The 19222-nt window shown below is 33.1% G+C and overlaps 2 protein-coding genes across 16 annotated transcripts in view; both read right to left on the reverse strand.

Annotated features, from left to right (window-relative positions):
- Positions 1–14007, reverse strand: part of LOC133199581 (ATP-binding cassette sub-family D member 3-like) — a 36860-nt gene extending 22853 nt beyond the window's left edge. Inside the window, exons 1-13 of the mRNA XM_061335398.1 lie at positions 13883–14007; positions 10618–10654; positions 9739–9788; positions 9536–9587; positions 8076–8164; positions 7866–7935; positions 6578–6604; positions 5942–6012; positions 5729–5852; positions 5583–5639; positions 5186–5238; positions 5001–5090; positions 2928–2997 (exon numbers count right to left, since the gene is read on the reverse strand). Of these exons, the coding sequence (XP_061191382.1) occupies positions 2928–2997; positions 5001–5090; positions 5186–5238; positions 5583–5639; positions 5729–5852; positions 5942–6012; positions 6578–6604; positions 7866–7935; positions 8076–8164; positions 9536–9587; positions 9739–9788; positions 10618–10654; positions 13883–13989 (897 nt within the window). The 5' untranslated portion in view covers positions 13990–14007. The remainder of the gene's footprint in view (positions 1–2927; positions 2998–5000; positions 5091–5185; positions 5239–5582; positions 5640–5728; positions 5853–5941; positions 6013–6577; positions 6605–7865; positions 7936–8075; positions 8165–9535; positions 9588–9738; positions 9789–10617; positions 10655–13882) is intronic.
- A 1233-nt stretch (positions 14008–15240) lies between these two features.
- The window catches only part of LOC133199586 (5'-AMP-activated protein kinase catalytic subunit alpha-2-like), a 31250-nt gene continuing 27268 nt past the window's right edge, over positions 15241–19222 (reverse strand). For 12 of the 15 annotated variants that reach the window (XM_061335404.1, XM_061335403.1, XM_061335402.1 and 9 more), the window contains 2 exons: positions 17984–18019; positions 15241–17257 (listed from right to left, as the gene is read on the reverse strand). In XM_061335404.1, the coding sequence (XP_061191388.1) occupies positions 17160–17257; positions 17984–18019 (134 nt within the window). In that variant the 3' untranslated portion in view covers positions 15241–17159. The remainder of the gene's footprint in view (positions 17258–17983; positions 18020–19222) is intronic. The other 3 variants (XM_061335417.1, XM_061335415.1, XM_061335408.1) reach the window with 1 other exon arrangement.

Below are 19222 nucleotides of genomic sequence, written 5' to 3' on the forward strand. Positions count from 1 at the left end.
ATGATTCTAAGCCAATAAGTACTTGAAATATTTAATTAAAGCCATAAATTTTCAAAAGTAGGTCATGGTGACCTACTTTTCAGTTGTTGTACTTTGAGGACCCAAGACGCATCAACTGACAAAGTTTGATGATTCTAAGCCAATAAGTACTTGAAATATTTAATTAAAGCCATAAATTTTCAAAAGTGGGTCATGGTGACCTACTTTTCAGTTGTTGTAGTCCAGGGACCCAAGATGCATCAACTGACAAAGTTTGATGATTCTTAGCCAATTAGTACCTGAAATATTTAATTAAAGCCATAAATTTTCAAAAGTAGGTCATGGTGACCTACTTTTCAGTCGACCTACTCAGAAGACCCAAGATGCATCAACTGACAAAGTTTGATGATTCTAAGCCAATTAGTACCTGAAATATTTAATTAAAGCCATAAATTTTCAAAAGTAGGTCATGGTGACCTACTTTTCAGTTGACCTACTCCGAAAACCCAAGATGCATCAACTTACAAAGTTTGATGATTCTAAGCCAATTAGTACCTGAAATATTCAATTATAGTCATATAAATTGAAAAGTAGGTCACGGTGATCTACTTTTCAATTGACGTTTTTTAAGGACCCAAGATGCATCAACTTACAAAGTTTTATGATCATAGGCCTTAAAATGTCCAAATTATGCCTCAAACACTTTCAAATCCAATGCCTGCACAGTTCAAAAAGTAGGTCACTGTAACCTACTTTTTAATAAATATGTTTTATGGCCCCAAGATGCATCATCTTGCAAGATTTAATGATTCTAAACCTCTCGGTATTCGAATTAATGCCCTTAAAGGCCGAGGTTTTCAACTGGTCGGTTTTCCTCAGGTAAGTTTGGTGTGGGGTGGAGCTTAATTGAAGTGGCTGTGAAGCCCTGAGGGAACCAGGCTGGATTGTGTATACCTACCTATAGGATGTTACATGTATATTACCTGTAAATGTTTTCCTAAGACTTGGTAAAACTTCGCGTGTTGGTAAATCGAAATGTTCATCGTTAAATTTATGAAATAAAACATGATAAATTTTTGTTGTAGACTGATTCCTATAGTTCAATTCTTTTTTTTCAAAACATGTTTGAATAAAGAAGACAATTTTAGTATTATTTTGTGTGTTAATAAATTTCAAATGTTCCAAAATACTGGGTTGTAAGCTGGCGACACGGAAATAGTCTCTCTCACAAAACGAAAGTAGAAAAAAAAAGCGCGGTCCTGAATGTCTCTTAAACTTAAAAATCCTGTTTGAAGATTGAAGGCTAAATTTTGTATAAAATATATAATAAATAATATTTCTTAATATAATTTCTACGTGATTTCCCCATAACGCATGTTTCGTAAAAATGGCCATGGCATTGTTTTTTCGACAGGTTGACGAATCGGTAATTTAATCATTCTCCTGCTTTTCTTCTTCAGGATCCGTAAACTAATTCTAAACATAACATGTACAATAATGCAAAAACTGCTTTTATAATAGTGCTTATTTCTCTTTAAAACTCGTCATTTTACCGTAACTTTCATCACCATGTCTCGAAGAAATATTACTCTTGTCTTATGAATTTTTACTTGGACAATATGTCTATCTCATAATTATAAAAAGGAATTATTATTTTATGAAATTACATGATGCTTCCAATGCAGTTCGGTATTTTCTATTTCAAAAGTAAAGTAGATGTACGTGTAAATTTTGATAATATACTGAATCAATTATAGATTGTATCTCGAAATGACCCCTCCCCCCCCCCCCTTTCTTAATTACAATGTTAATAGATATGACTGATTTTTCTTTTCATTTATTTAATTATTTGACAGACTGATTATATATATAGCTCATTTCTTAATCATAAAGTAAAAATAAAATATCAGCTCTGGCTCCTTCTTTATCCCGATGTTATATATACGGTAGACATCAAAAGACTACATGTTAGTTCAATGATTGGTACAATTTCCAGCCAAGGTATACAAGATATACACAAAGGCTGGTAACAAATTGTCAATCAAATTTCAGTATCCAATCTCAGGCTCAGTTTCATCTGATTGACAGGGGTTCACAGACCAGGTAAATTTGAAGGCGGTGCTTATTTTCTCCCCCTTTAATTGTTTTAAAGAAGATAAGCCATAAAATTCAAAAAGTAGGTCAAGGTGACCTACTTTTTAGTTGATGTACTTCGAGGACCCAAGATACATCAACTGACAAAGTTTGATGATCATAGGCCTTAAATTGTTCAAAATATGCCTCTAAATCATTTTGAAAAAGAATGGCTGTAAAATTTTAAAAGTAGGTCATCGTGACCTACTTTTGAGTCAACATGATATGAGGTCCTTAGATGCATCAACTGACAATATTTGATGATCCTAGTCCTTATAGTAAGCAAAATATCAACATTTTAATAAAATGTAGTTTTTAGTCAACTTTGAAGTGACCTTGAGACCACGCCCTTTGCCCCAGGGTAAATCCCGTGCAAATTTTAATCTACAACATATCCTCATCCTTTTGTATAAGTTTGGTGATAATCTGCCCAGTGGTTCTTGAGAAGAAGATTTTTTAGCAACCAGTACTTTTGTTTCTATTTTCCTAATTATCTCTCCTTGTTGAAGGGTCACAACCCTAGTTTTAGTACAAAAGGGAGCCCTTGGGCCAAGGATACCCTGTGACAAATTTGACAATAATTGGCCAAGGGGTTCTTGAGTTATGGCCCATATTCTAAAAAGTTTACACACACCGTACAAATGGCCATAGCATTAGCTCTTTGAGCCTTTGGCTCAGAAGAGCTAAAAACCCACAACACAAAATATTTAAACAAGCTTATTTACATATTCATTCACATTCATACACATATTAACATTTGGAACAGAATTACCTTATATATGAACAGATGTGCATATTTTCTCAAATCAACTTACTAGTTTATTAAATGTTGCTAGTATTATGGTTTGTTCTCGACGATTCCCCTGGTAAAAAGCAATTTCTTCACTTAAAAGAAAAAAAATTGACATAACCTTAAAATCAAACAATGATCTAATTCTTTCAAGGTAAAGATAGTTGCTGAAAGATTCTGTATATTACATGTGTATAATAATGAAAATTATAAGGTAATCGCTATACACTGTAAACATACCTTAAGCATTTCAGGAGATTTAAAATAATACTGGTTAAGTCATGAAAAAAGTGATATTTTATGTTCTGTTAGAAATGTATCAACTTGTAACTAGCATGTAAATTTATTATCTTATCATTTGTTAGTTAGGATAGTTTGTGTATTAACTAATAACTTGTCAATGATAGATATCCTGATAAGCCATTAGGCAACTAATTTGCTATTAGCAATGAGACTTTTCAGAAGACCTGTTAATGATTAGTGTAATACTTGATCAACTGATACAGTCAAACCTTGTTATCATGAATTTGATAAGACCTTGAAAAAACTTTAAGTTATTTGGGTGTTCAAGATATCTGTAATTTAGCTTCCATAATTTTTTTTTAATGAGTCAACATGTGCCTCATATGTTTTTATAACGAATTACACTTCAATTGCCAAAACCCTTTAGAAATAGAAAAAACTAGAAATCTGACCAGTCAGCAAGGGCCCTGCCGAGGGTTAGAAATATAAGGGTGCAGATTAGGGGATGAGAATTTTACTTGATTCCAAAAAATTTCAAAATATATAAAGAATAAGCAACAGCAACTGCTAAATATCCAACAATCTGTAAATAGTGTCCTTGTATTTACATAAGGCAGTAAAAAACATCATATCTATAATAACTCAATTAAATGTATATTTAAAAATGAATGAAGCATGTGTTTTCTAAAATGCCAGCCTTCAGTGAATGCAAATATCACCCAGGCTTGACCTTAACTCCAAAACAAATATCAGTTGCAGACAAAGGTGTTAATTAATCTTAAAGTGACAGAAAGATAACCCTCTAAAATATTTTGCAAACCAGCAAGATAATCAAACCCACAGGATTAATTATACTGCTCTCTCAACCTTTTCTTCTAAGTTTACAATAAGAACTTTTTCAGCAATGACAGAATGAGGTTATTATCTGAATACCTGTTAAAATAAATAGTATGCTTGAATTTACATAAGGCAGAAAAAAGAAAAAAAAATAATTATAAAAAAGATATCTTTATCTATATCTTGTTTTTAGAATTCAATTAAATAATAACTCATTGTGTATTTTACCAAAATAAAGTATGAACATTATTTAAATCCACATTTCAGAGAATGTAAACAGCATTCAGAACTGACCTTAACTTCAAAACAAACTTCATTTGCAGACAGAGGTGTTAATTAATATCAATGTGGCAGATAAAGATAAATGCTTTGGATTTTCTTCAAGAGGAAAGTTAATTAATCCCAAGAGACTCATTGCAGCCTTTCATAGTTTACAATAGGAACATTTTCAGCAGATATCTCTCTTTGCCCATTCACTCTTATATAAAGTTAAGGAATACACCCCACCACCCCAGCTCCAAACCGGATGACATTGAGAACCAAACTTAGCATTAAAATATGTCTAACTGCCTATTCAACCAACATACCATATTTGAACTTAATTGGTCAACCCTAAAAAAAGTTATTAGAAAAAAACAGAAAATTTGTGGACGGAAGAATGACAGATGGACAGACAGACAGACAGACAGACAGCTAGACAGATGGACAGACAGACAGACAGATTACTATAGGGCACCCGCAAATCCTTGCGGGGCCCTAAATCCCCTAATTACTTTGAGTATTTGCTCTTTCCCATATTGATAATTTTCTAAATGTTACCGATTTTAAGCATAGTTTGCACTTTTATTTTGTATCTTGTCACAATAGATCACTACAGCCACAGTAGGTTATCAGTTAACTTATTACCTGTTAGTGATGAATCTTGAGTTGACATATCTGTACTCTCTCTGACCAGTTAACTAATTACTGTTAGTGATCAGTTAACTAATTACCTGTTAGTGATCAGTTAACTAATTACCTGTTAGTGATGAGTCTTGAGTTGACATATCTGTACTCTCCCTCAAGCTTCTGTTCCTGAACGGTCAATTTTCCTATTGGTCGTCGAACTCTGTATTAAAATTAAAGATTTAATTTGTTCCAAGGCTTGAACACAACATACACTACAAAATAAATTGTACACACATGTAACCTTCATTTACTTACCTCGTTAGTATAAGACCAGATATAACTAGATATCCAAGCATGACAGCTGGTCCCTGAAATAAAATAGATTTAATAGTATGATCATCAAATTACATACCGTGATCAAATAACCAATGCTTTTAGAAATCAAAGGTCTAATTATCTTTATTTCCTACTGCAGTTGGATGCAGATTCATTATTCACTAGTATGGTAAAGATAAATGCAAGTAATCATAAGAAAAGGATATCATCTGTTTTTACCCAAAGAATTTTTTGGGAGTTTCTTATGGCACATTTACTACCGTAAATGTTAAATAAGCCCTGTGGAAAGCATGATCACAATGGATAAGAGCAAAAAAACACACTAAAAGGCAAAAACTCAGCTGGAATCTTATTGATATACATTATGAAGACATACCTGAGCTCCTATACTTCCTGTTAATTTGGCTGTGTACAGAACTACATCTAAAAGAGGCTGAAAAAAAGTTAATGAAACCTTCATGAAAGTCAAAGTGGCTAAAAAAATTTCTAACATTCTGTAAATCAATAAAATAAGAGTCTAACCTTGCTGAGATTTGAGTACAGCTCAGCCACTGAGTCACAAAATTTGTCCACATCCTGAGTTAACAGCTGATCAGCATTGGCGATCCGGTTATCCAGGTTACTCATTTTATAGTAAGTAAAGCCCCTGCAAGGAAGACAACACCAATCTCAGCACAGAAGAACTAGATAATTCATAGATACTCTCTCAATCCAACAACATAGACACAGAATTACCTTAGGTATCTATCATACAGGTGCTTTGTGAGTCTGATACGGAACTTCAGTTTCAGTTCATTTAATCCATACTGAAATATCAATAATGTAATTTCAACATAAATAACAAACCTCTGACACAAACCATTTTTTGCATTGTATGAATTTGACCTTGCCTTTGACCTTTTGACCTCAAAATCAAAAAGGTTTTCTTTTAATTATTGATAGTTATAAATTTTCATTGAAAAAAGCTCAATAAAAACTAAAATTATCATCTGGACACAACTTTTGTGTTGTATGAATTTCTGACCTTGAACTTTGACCTACTGATCTTAATTTAATAGGGGTCTTCTTTAGGTCATAGGGAGAAGAGATATCAAATTTCATTGCAAAAGCCAAAAGGCTTTTTGAAATATCATACAGAAATGAAAGTGTTTCACAGACAGGCAGCAAGATGGACACAAACACACTGGAATTAATATCCCCCACTCTCAGTGAAAGCAGGGAAAAACTAAGGGTATGACAAAATATACATGCACATTTATAACCAAGCAGCTTTACTGCTATCCAATGACTTTATAATTCAGCAATTATCTAAGAAAAAATTCAGCTCTCTTCAATTACAATAAAATCTCTAAGTACTTGAAAAGCACAAACCTTTAAACAATTGTTTATGATAGAGATCTGAAATTGAAAATAAAATACATATTACAAAATACATGTATAACCATCAACAAAATAAATATATACATATAAATTATATTCCCCTTCTCCTTTTTTAAAACTTTGACAAACTTTTGCAGCAACAGTCTAGTCCCAGTGGCCATGTCTTGAGCAAACCTCAAACACACTAGTACAAAAGATTTAGTTTTGACTTTTCTGGTCCAATTGATCTTAAGAAAAAGATTTTTAAATGACTTTGCCATATTTTCTTTATTATCTTCCCTGGAAAAAGTGTGTGACCCTCCATTTGTACAATTTGAACCCCTTACCAAACATGCGTAGGCCCATGGGTCACAATGCTCACCTGAGTCACTTTGACCCTGCTGTTCTTCATCAACTGATTTTTTTCTTTTGATTTCCCCCTTTAATTTCATAAAAAAAATTTGACTCCATATTTTGAACCAAAATCTAGCCCTAAGAGAGCAATGATTTAATAAAAAAATTTAAACCAAACAACATTGGGATGCTTCAGTATCAATATGATCAACATGGCCCTGTTTTTCTAGAAAGGATTTTTTTCCTGTACACATGCATTATGTAAAATTTGAATCTATTTTCTGTCCAACCCTAACTCCCATGGCTCTTCTATACTATCTGAAGATGCTTCCATCTATGACTATTAATCCTGGTTGGTCTCTTCTTGAGATTTTTAATGATTTTTTCCTATATATACCCTTACTTATATATTTCTATGTAAAACTTTGATCCCCTGATGTGGTCCCACTCTACCCCAGGAGGTGCGATTTGAACGAACTTGAATTAACTCTAAAGGGTGAAGCTTTCATACAAGATTTAGCTTTTTTTGACCCAGTGGTTGTTGAGAAGATTTTTAAAAGATGCCCAAAAAATTTTCACTAATTCATAATTATCTCCCCTTGGAAGAAGGCATGGCTCTTCATTTGTAATACTTTGAATCTCCTTCACCCAAGAACGCTCTTTGGCAAGGTTGGTTGAAATTGGCCCAGTGGTTCTGGAGGAAAGATGAAATTGTTAAAAGTTTACAACAATGACAATGCCGACAGACAACAGACAAATTTTATAAGAAAAACTTACTTCAGCCTTTGGCTCAGGTGAGCTAAAAAGTCTAAGAGACGAACTTGATCAGAATGGCTTAGGCCTTCATCTAAGGGTTCCTAAAAAGCCTTATACAGAGGTTAAATGGTTATTCCTAATTGATTTCCTGACAAAATAATCTTTAAGAAAGACACAAAAGGATACTTACTGCTGGCATGGCATATATGAACTTGAATAAATGGACTTTAAATAATGACATATCCCGACCAATGATTGCACTGTAAACAAATCAAATGTTTAATCAACGGTTATGTACAAATGTTAAACTTTCATACTTTACAATTTTTTTTCTACTTTTTTTCCTTTTGGTGAACTGAGAAATATCCACAACAATTAATAAAGCTATCGAATCCTCTACCTTTCTATGGCTGTACCATTTTGTATCATCCACACATCTGCATAGGTCCTGCTGATAAGCGAGGCAGCTACCAATAACAGATACCATGTCTACAAATTACAGTAATACATTTATAGAGAGACAGCCCAGTAACAGATACCATGTCTACAAATTACAACAATACATTTATAGAGTGACAGCTACCAGTAACAAATACCATGTCCACAAATTACAGCAATACTTTTATAGAGAGGCAGCTACCAGTAACAGATACCATGTCTACAAATTACAGCAATACATTTATAAAGGGACAGCTACCAGTAATATATACCATGTCTACAAATTACAGTAATACATTTATAGAGAGACAGCTACCAGCAATAGATACCATGTCTACAAATTACAGTAATACATTTATAGACAGCTACCAGTAACAGATACCATGTCTACAAATTACAGCAATACATTTATAGAGAGACAGCTACCAGTAACAGATACCATGTCTACAAATTACAGCAATACATTTATAGAGAGATAGCTACCAGTAATAGATACCATGTCTACAATTTACAACAATACATTTATAGATGGAGGCTAGCAGTAACAGATACCATGTCTACAAATTACAGCAATACATTTATAGAGAGACAGCTACCAGTAACAGATACCATGTATGGAAGTATGAAAGCCCTAGCATCAACCATTCAAAAGTTATGGCCAAGGTTAAAGTAAAAGTAGGTCAAACTCCTAGGTCAAGGTCAAAGAGTTTGATATTAAGAGGAAGGGCTTGTCAAAAGGAATACACATGTGAAGTTTGAAACCCCAAGCACCAACTGTTCAAAAGTTATGGCCAAGGTTAAAGTTTTTCAAAAGTAGGTCAAACTCCTAGGTCAAGGTCAAAGAGTTTGATATCAAGAGGAAGGTCTTGTCACAAGGAATACACATGTGAAGTTTGAAACCCCAAGCACCAACTGTTCATAAGTTATGGCCAAGGTTTAAGTTTTTCAAAAGTAGGTCAAACTCCAAGGTCAAGGTCAAAAGGTCTAAGTTGCTGGTATCCAAAGGAAGGCCTTGTCACAAAGAATACACATGTGAAGTTTGAAACCTCAAGTACCAACTGTTCAGAAGTTATGGCGACGGTTAAAGTCTCATAAAATTTTGCAAAAGTGGGTCAAACTCCAAGGTCAAGGTCAAAAGGTCAAATATGATGGTACCCAAAGAAAGGTCTTGTCACAAGGAATACACATGTGAAATATGAAAGTCATAGCTCCGACCAATCAAAAGTTATGGGTAAGGTTAAAGTTGACAAAAGACAGACAGACAAACAGACAGACAGGACAAAAATAATATACCCCCAGAATCTTTTGATCCGGGGGCATAAAAATACAGGAATATATTTATACACTGTTTGGTTGATTGACTGATTCTGTAAATGGTTGTCCATAGTTTAATAAGCAGTTCTAATGTTTTTTTCCACATACCTCTGAAACAAACCAGCCAGGAATAAGAATTTTCAGGATGTTCAGCAGCCTCCTACAATAACATAGGATCATTATAGGCTTGTTATAACTAAGGATTATTATAAGTCTTATTATAACATAGGATTATTATAAGTTTTATTATTATAAGGTTTGTTAAACAGGTCAGCTAGACACTGACTCATACTAAACATTGTGGTACTTACTTGAAGAAAACAGCATCTACTGCGGCCCGTTCTTTTTTAGTTGACCCAGACTAGAATTAAAAGAAATAATAGAATCAGATGTAAACCAACCTCACTAAGGAAGTGTATAGAGTGGCTGAGGAAGCAAATGTATAATGCAATACATTCGTAGTGTTTAATTCTACCACTGATTTACACAGATATATCAAAAGATAAGGCCAAAAAAAATAATAGTCTTGTTTCCTGCTACCCAACCTACCCTATTTTTTTGCACCCGACCCTAAAGTTTTTTTTAAGTTTTGGAAGAAAAAAAATTGAGAATTTCCGGAATTTCATCGTTCTGTCACCGTAATCAGTTTTCGTGTTAGCACAAAACAAGCATTTCATGAAATTCTTGTTTTAAATATTGACTTTCATAAAATACCACTTGAGTTGTGCATAAAAAGACATGGAGTTCAATTTTAAAAGACAATATTGACCTGTGACATGTTTAATTTTATCTTGTATTAGTTCATATCCAAAAAATGCTGTCCGAAAAAAAATAAAAATATAAAATAAAATAATTTTCCTACCTACCGACCCTATTTTTTTCAGGCTGGTAGCAGGAAACAAGACTATTATTTTTTTTGGCCTAACTGAGAACTGAGAAGGATAAAATTCAAAATAAATTATATATGTAGAGAAAATTCCTTTCTCTAATGTAAAATAAGTTACTACAGATTGGTTATAACCTCTTTATTATTTGGTACATTGACTTTGTTAAAATATTTATTGAGAGAAATATGCAGTATACTAGACTAGAATTACAAATATTTCAGGCTTGTACAATTTAATAACAGATAATTACTGTCAGTCTACACTAGTATAACAGCTGTTCATAGTATGTGATGTAAATAGTACCTCATGTATCACTACTTTGATTTCTTCTTTTGGAGTTCTACAAGAAAATACACAGATTTACATTTTATTTAGAAATACCGGTAATTAATAAAACATGCAAATAAAGATAAACATGTAACAGCTACCTGGGACCTTTACACAAAACATCTGTAAATTCTGCAGTCACAGTGAGTTTATGGAAAGCTCTCACAAACTTTACGGAAATATTACAATTATGATTCTGAGAAAACAAGCCTGAGATTTGAATATACATGTATTGTGCACTGATCAAGTATCAAGAGTGACTGGGAAATAGGACAAGACAGTTTGTATAAATTTTTTGTGAAAAAAAACATGGCTGTGTTTAGGAACTGGTAGTAAGTCAATCATCATGTTCATTGTAATTATGAAATTGAGCATTCTCTATCCAGAGTTGTCTTCCACTATGCTCCCAACACCTCTTGTCAACATTTGTTGTACAAGATTCTTGTACAAGTTTTAAACAGTTTTGAACAGTGAAAACATGAAATTAAAATAGAAATTAATTACTATCATTATTGATAAAAATGATAATTTATCATTTATATTAAATCTCTCATCCCTAAAAACGATTTATTTGCTCAGTTTTTAGGGAATTATTTTGCATAGAAAAAATTAAAAACTTTATCAAAAAATCCTAATAAGGTGACATAATAAATTAAAATACATTATGTTTTCCGATAAGAAATATAATTAAAAACGATTATTAATACAACTTTTAATCATTTACAAATTTTCCAAGAATCTTGTATAACAAGCATTGACAGAAGTGTGAGAGCGAAGCTGGAATGACAACTTTAGATACTGAATGGAAATTGAGATGGCCAGTAAAATTTTGGTAGGGGCAAGTGAATCTTGCATAATAATTTCCCCCAAGGGTAAATACCTCTAAAAATCTGTCAGCCCCTGAACTATCTGGTATTGCATTGTTTGAAATAAGTGTGTGCCAGATCACCCATGATGCACAAATTTTGCAGAGGTGAATATATTTGCACCGATGCCCAGCTCAACGTGTTAAAATTTTCAATAACTAATATCTTATATTTGACATATCCCTGAGTCTCTCAAACTTATTAATAGTACCAGTAGCAAAGTTTAAACAATCCAAGAGGAAGAAGGTATCAGTCACACAATCACTAAAAATAAATTTATAAAAGACAATGAATTATTTTCTCAGGCTAGTAGATCTTTGACAGGACTGATAACTTTACTAGCAGGACTGATAACTTTACTAGCAGTCAGGCCTGCATGTCTAGCTAATTTTATGGTGAGTTTCAAACACTGGGTATTGTTATGTTAAAATCTGTATTGGTGATTGTTCTGAGCCTTTTTTCAGATGCTACTTTACTTAGAATATTCTAACTATGTCTCAGGACAAACCCTCCTACATGGGGCAGTAGAGAATCCCTGTAAATACACCCATACAACAGGTTTTGTCTTACTGTTTGACATGATCGCAAACCTTCTGACAACTTTCCTTTATATTTTATGATAGAATTCCCGAGTCCAAGCATTTTGTCAGTATATCAATATTACAAAAATGTATTGCAATATGATATTTTTTTGTCAACATACCTCAATATAGCGGAATATCAGTATTATTGCCCAGCCCTACGTATGGGGTATTTACTTCTAGCTCGTCTGGTCATATAAATAACTTGTTTGGAAGATTGGTCCCAACCTGTCTAATGCTAATTTTGTACCCCAGGATACATCTTTAAGATTATTGATGACAAGTTTTGGGTAGGCTTTACTTTACCGGTCCCCAGATCCGCGCGCACATTGCACTAGTATGATGCAAGATTTACATCACTCAACTGATTAGGGTTGGTTTTTCACATTTTTCAACTGGTTAGGGTTCGTCTTGCACCCACCTGAAAGATTAGGGTTAGTCCTTGCATAAGTTTTCGACTGATTAGGGTTAGTCTCGCATCCATCAGAGAGATTAGGGTTAGTCCTTGCACATGGGTTAGTCTAGCATCCGCCTGGGAGATTTGGGTTAGTCCTCCCATACCATCCGAGAGATTAGGGTTAGTGTCTTGTTCTTTTTATTTAGTTTAATTAAGAAATTCAGTTGTATCTGTATTTGCAAGTCTTTATTCAGCTTCGAAGACATCTCGTTGGTTTCAACGAAACATGAAAGAAATGGCTAAGTACGAAAGAAACAGCAATACGCGCTTCGTTAACAATTATTTTTTGTCTCCTTTTCACTGAATAAACAATATTTATTACTTTTTTCAGAGAATGAGGTTAAAAACTTCGTTTAAAACGATGTTTTAAACTAAACTTTTAACCGTAGAATTCAATTTTGGGGTCAAAAGACTAATTATTATAAAACCTCATACTTTTTTATTTTTTTTCAATCGCTCACCCGATCTCATATATATTGAAGTCGCCTACGGCAACACTATATTTTATAGTTAGAATAATCTAACTGTGTCTCGGAACAAGCCCTCACCACAGTTACAATACGTCCCACTTACTTGCAATGTAGCAAATCAAAGCGGATCTGCTCCGAAATGATTTTGAAGTATAAAGGATTTGCACTGAAAATAACTACCAAATTAATCATAACAAACCTTTTTGAGATTGTGTATGCCTTTTAACCTAAAAAATAATCCACATAAAGACGAAAATTCAACTCTTCTCAACGTTTTTCTCGCTTCAAATTTACACGCCATGTTGACATTCGGAACTAACTGGATTGATCATAGTAAATGCACTGAGTTCAAGTTATTGCCCGTGTTTATTTTGCTACATTGCCAATACACGGAACGAATTCTATCGTTAAACCGGGTTCGTAGGACAGTATAAAATGATAGTAAGTTCTATCTATATATTTAAGCGTGTTTCTCTGGGGACCAGTAAAGTCGTTCCCAAGTTTCAGGAAAGGTTACATTAAATATTGATTTTAAAGTTTTTTAAAAAGTCAAGGAGGGATTTGATGAGTGATGTACAGCTGGTTTCAACGTTAGACAGGATGCACTTGATGCAATAAAATAAATTTGCGGAATTGAAACCAGATAACCGTATACCCTTTTCTATAAAGGCTTTATTGTCAAATGAATGTAAAAGAAATATTTGAGCAGTTCTTTTTTACTTCTCTGCGAAATACAGCAGTAGAAATCCTGTCCCGAAATTTGAACTTCAAAAGTTAACCTTTAGACTCGGAATGCGTGCATGCTTTACATTGAGTTGTATGTCATTTTCAGTCAAAAATATAATTTGACAAAATAAAATCATATACCTTTTTCTTTTCTTTGCCAGGTAATTTCTGTATGCAAAGTAAGCGGCCGCTAAACCAGCTGTAGCGACGGCTGAATTTCTAGCCGTCAACTTACTGTACGCGGCCATGTTTGTTTGCTATTTGGAAATTCTATTCACAAACTCAGTATGGTTGGATATCTATATTCCGGAAAAGTATGAGCAAGTTGATTAAAAATAATTGTACTTCTTAAAGAATATCACTGAAGAAAATAAAATGGCTGTTCCATTGCTGAGATCAAATTCCAGACATGTAAAAGTCTTTTAAAAATTAGATTCCCAGTTCAACATAATTATATAGTTTTAAATTAATGTCCTTTATGAAACTCTCAAAGACTGTCATAAATATGACAAACTGACATTTGAAACATTATGACAATTTGTTATCCTTTCAAAAAAACCCCCCAAATTATTTGTCGATTTGTACTTATTCTAATTAATAATTTATTATCATTTGGCGGGGGGAGGGAGGGGGGTGTTAGGAGTCAAAAATGGACATACTTATTAATTTACATTCACAGGATTCTTGCAGATTAAACCATTACCATTCTACAATTAATCCAAAGAATTTTCCTATACATGCGATTCATTTTGTGCTAACACATACCATCCCTGCCCCAGCAGCCAGCTTTCGAAATTGACAAAAAATTTTTTCCCCATGAACATTAACTTCTATAGAACTTTCAACTGTTATGAATGCAGTCCATTCCCCCAATTAACCTCGTCTAAAGAAAATGAATCTACAAGGAAATTTTAAACAATTTTTTTTAAATGGATACTTGTAACGATTTTAAAATCACCAACACTATTTGCAATGTTTCTAAACAGTAATTACACATATTTCTTCCCTGGAGCATCCTTGAACTCCTTCACCTACAAATACTTCAGTATGTCAAGTTGGCCAAATTCCCATTGGACCTAGAGGAATTGAACAAGAATGTTTACGTCAGATATGGACAAAAATTTTATCAGATCTCGATATAGTACATACATGCAAGTATAAGCTATCTCTACATTGTTCATATGATCAGCCATTCCCCAATTTTGAAGATATGAAGTAATTTCAACATTAAATTTAGCTTAACTGCATGTAACATAAAGCCTGAATGTTTGAAACTTAAATCCCCAATTTTGAATCAGTATGAATCAGCTTAGCTGTACCTTCACTTGGAGCCTGGATGTTTGAATCAAAATTCTTGTTAAGGGCTCAAAACATATCTTAAGTCATCTAAAATTATGCAGTTTGTATTCAATGTGCAGATAGAAGAATTATTATTGCTGTTTTTTCCCTTCTTTTTTTGATCTATTCTTGTAGTCAAAAACAAAGTCACACACACTTAGTAAGTTTGGAGAATGACTTTATTTTATGTAATATGAACCATTATAATATAAACATTCACAACAGAAACCTCAGCCCTATTAAAGACAGGGATCAAACTCTCTGAAGTCTGGTTTCCATGACAGCATGGACAGCAGGAACATCATCAGGTTTGGCCTCTGTGACAGTATTAACAATATTGTATGATAACTAACAGTCATTCAGGGGTAATGTAAACAGCAAGCATAATCAAATAAACAAAAAAAAAAAACTCATACAATTAATGTTAAGCACAGTCAAAGATAAGTTTACATTCATTGGTAACAAACTTAATCTTAGCAGAACGTATTGGTAGCATAAAATGTTCCAGACTAGGAACTAAAGCATTTGTTATTGAAATGACTTTATGAAGAACTATACCTCTGAATATTATGATTAACAATATATTCAACAGACATTTGCAGCAACCATATAATTGAAATTAATCTCTCCAGAATCATTTAATAGTAATATTTTGAAAACAAACATTGACATTTGATTCATAAAATATTTCATTTTTCTGAATGAGAACTTATCTCTTATAGAAGTACCATAGAGAATCAGTGCTTATTAAACCCTCTTTTACTAATGTCCTCTCTCAATTCTACAATACATATCGTCAAAGCTGTAAATATTTACAAAACCTAGCTGCCTGTGGGCAGACCCAAACTCAGAAAACCGAGGTGGAATTCAGCTGCCAGGAAAAGCATTACTCATACAAAATCTTCCTGCTCCCAGGACAAAAAAAGAAAAAGTCTGATTAAGAACAAATGACTTTCCAGAAAAAGAGATAAATCTGCAAAGAGAGATAACTGTAAAACTGACAAAATGGTTTACTACAACTGGTTTCTATTTCTTTTTAGATCTCAGTCTTTTGTTAGAAGATTGTCATTTGTCTCATGAGCAGGGGGTCATTCTCCCTTTATGTACATGTGTTTAATATTTTATAAGATCCAATAATATGGGTTCAAACAGATACAATATAATAATGCATGCCGCAATTTCATCCAATTTCTCATTACATGAATACAGCAGTAGTTAAAGGGCCCAATGTCATTGTAATAAATGTTTCAAGTTTTCAATAAACATATTTAGAAGATTTAGTCATTCTCTGTTGCTCTACATAGAAAAAAAGAGCTGAGCAAAATATAACACAAAATAAAGCTTCAACATAAACAGTCCTTATTACTCTCTCAAATCAGAAGATAACTAGTAAATAAATGTCAAATACATGAATGATAAAACATCAAATTATCAATTAAATTCCATGGAAGTACAAGTAATGGTAATCATAATACAACATTCTCCAGACACCATCCAAAGCACTAGTCACCATTATGTTCAGTTTTGAGGAAATAATCTGGCAGAAAACATAATACCAGTGACAACCCTGAAACAGTCTGTGTCACTCATTCCTAATCTTACCCCAAACAGGTACATGTGTATCTCAATCCAAATGATTACTACAGCAACAAATGATCCACATTTTAAATGCATTCAGTTGTCCAGTAAACAAAGACAAAAATAAACTTAATACAGACAACACAGAGAACTTTATCACAGACACCCTTTTCTACATATTGTTCCAAGACAATTACCAGACATTCATCTACAAAATCGTAAACACTGAAAATTCTTAGCTACTGATATTAACACCCACTGGCAATATAAGACAAATGGCATAACATAGTTTGGTTGAAATCTATCACATATTGCACACTAGTAACATTAACATTGCTGTTGTGCTTGCAACACTGACAAGATATACAGAGTAGAAGGAATGAGTTAATATCAGAATAAAGCACATAGACAATGGACTTTATATACTGGTACAGTGATTCTCTATACTTTGGTGTACAACTCCTGTAGGTGCTGAATCTTTCAGTGATCTTTGTATAATCTTCTATCTGGCCAGTGTTGTAATAAGACTTGCACACATTTCAAAAAACTCCAGAGTCTGGTGTTGCTTAGGCTGGTCCTCATCTATGTCCATCTTCTCATCTAAAAATCATTAAAGTTCTAATTAGTAACAATGACAAAAAGTGTCTTATGGAACCATAGTCATGCTGGCTCAAAGCATTGTCCCTGCTAGGCTTGGAGTAAAGCAGAATAGTAGAAATGAATACAGAGTATTAATCAAGCCCGCTAGGCCTGCCATAGCTTCAGTTATTTATAACTATTGAGAATTATAATGTATGTATTTATATATACAAGTATGTTATGAATGATAAAGCTTCTCGTCTGCAAGATACATGTAACTGTAAATATTAAAGCAATCTGTTCTAGAATGTGATTTTTAATTAGAATCTTTGATTATATACATGTATATTCAGGTCAAGCGATGTAACATTTGCCTAAGTGCTACAATAAATAATTTTTTAAAAATTCAGAAGAAAAAAAAATTGATGATGATTGAGAATTGATGACAAAATAGGGATTTGCACTGTTACCATTTAATTTTAAAGACTATGTTGTAGAATACTCATTACAAGGCATATCTGATGATACTAGTGTCACTATTAATTGTTGACATCAAAAAGGCATATAAAAACTGAAGTGCATATTTCCCAGTTCCATACTGCAAGCATTTTCCTGGCCTTTTTTATTACAGTTAATTCTTTGAAGGGCAGATGATCAGGATTGTTAATGATGAAGAATGCTCCACAGCAATAGAAAATGAAAATATTAATAGTGAGAAAATCCAAGATAAATGTGTACACTCAATACCTAGGATACTAGCTAAACTTTCACTGGTCGAGGACTCTAAACAAAACAAAAAAAGTAGATTGAAACACATCAACAAGCCAGAAAAAATTAAAATAACAAGCTAATTCAGTAAATTTATGTCCTTTCTTTTAGAGAGAGAAGGGGAGAATAAATTAAAGTGAGCATACCAGAAGTGTCTGGCAAGACTGTAGCTCTACGAAAGCTGATGCACAAAAATATAACCCTATGTAGACTACAATAATTTGTTTTATTAAAATCAGTCCAAGACTTTTGCATTAAAAAAAAGTTTATAAAGAGACAAACAGATGGACAAACAGACAGATTGGACACTACTAATACAGATGCTTGTCTGGTCTATCACCAGTAGCACTAACAATATACAGGACATTTTATATAACAACAATTTCTCTAGAGTATATACTCTCAGATAAATAAGTATACTGTCATAGTAACAACAAACAACAAGCTAAAAAGATCAACCTATGTCTGAAATCAAGTTTACACGATGTTAGGGAATGTTAAAGAGTAGGATAAGGCACTCAGTGATCTGAACACACCCAAACATTCTTCTCAGATTAAAACCATTGTGCAAGTTTATGAATACACCTGGGAAATAAGAAAGAAATAATCTATTTATCTTTATTAAGAAAAAATGGTTATTGGTCTCAAGAGTGCACCTGAAAAAACCAGAAGTCTCTGATGAGACTGTAGCTCTACTGGTCTGTACATATAACAAAAGAAAAGTAGCACTCGGATTTGAAACTTTGCAACATGCAGCAATAAATAGAATTATGTATCTTAATGTAGTCTACTTGTGTGCCAAATTATATTGAAATCAGACCAAAACTGTTGGAGGAGTAGCATTTTGAAAGTATTTCACAGAAATTTCTATTTAAAGTAACCATGGCAACACTGTTCATCAAAATCAAAAACCGATACACACTATTATGTATCGTTATTGATTATATATCAATAACTTGTGTGCCAAGTTATACTGAAATCAGACCAAAACTGTTGGAGGAGTAGCGTTTTAAAGGAATTTTACAGAAATTTCTATTTTTAGTAACCATGGCAACACCGTTCACCGAAATCAAAAACAGATGCACACTATTATGTATCGTAGTGTAGTCTACTTGTGTGCCAAGTTATACTGAAATCAGACCAAAACCGTAGGAGGACTAGCGTTTTAAAGGAATTTTACAGAAATTTCTATTTTTAGTAACCATGGCAACACCGTTC

The sequence above is a fragment of the Saccostrea echinata genome, unplaced genomic scaffold, assembly GCF_033153115.1.
Source record: "Saccostrea echinata isolate AGI-Se365-2 ecotype Australia unplaced genomic scaffold, CSIRO_AGI_Sech_v1 ptg000034l, whole genome shotgun sequence".
Classification (NCBI taxonomy): domain Eukaryota; kingdom Metazoa; phylum Mollusca; class Bivalvia; order Ostreida; family Ostreidae; genus Saccostrea; species Saccostrea echinata.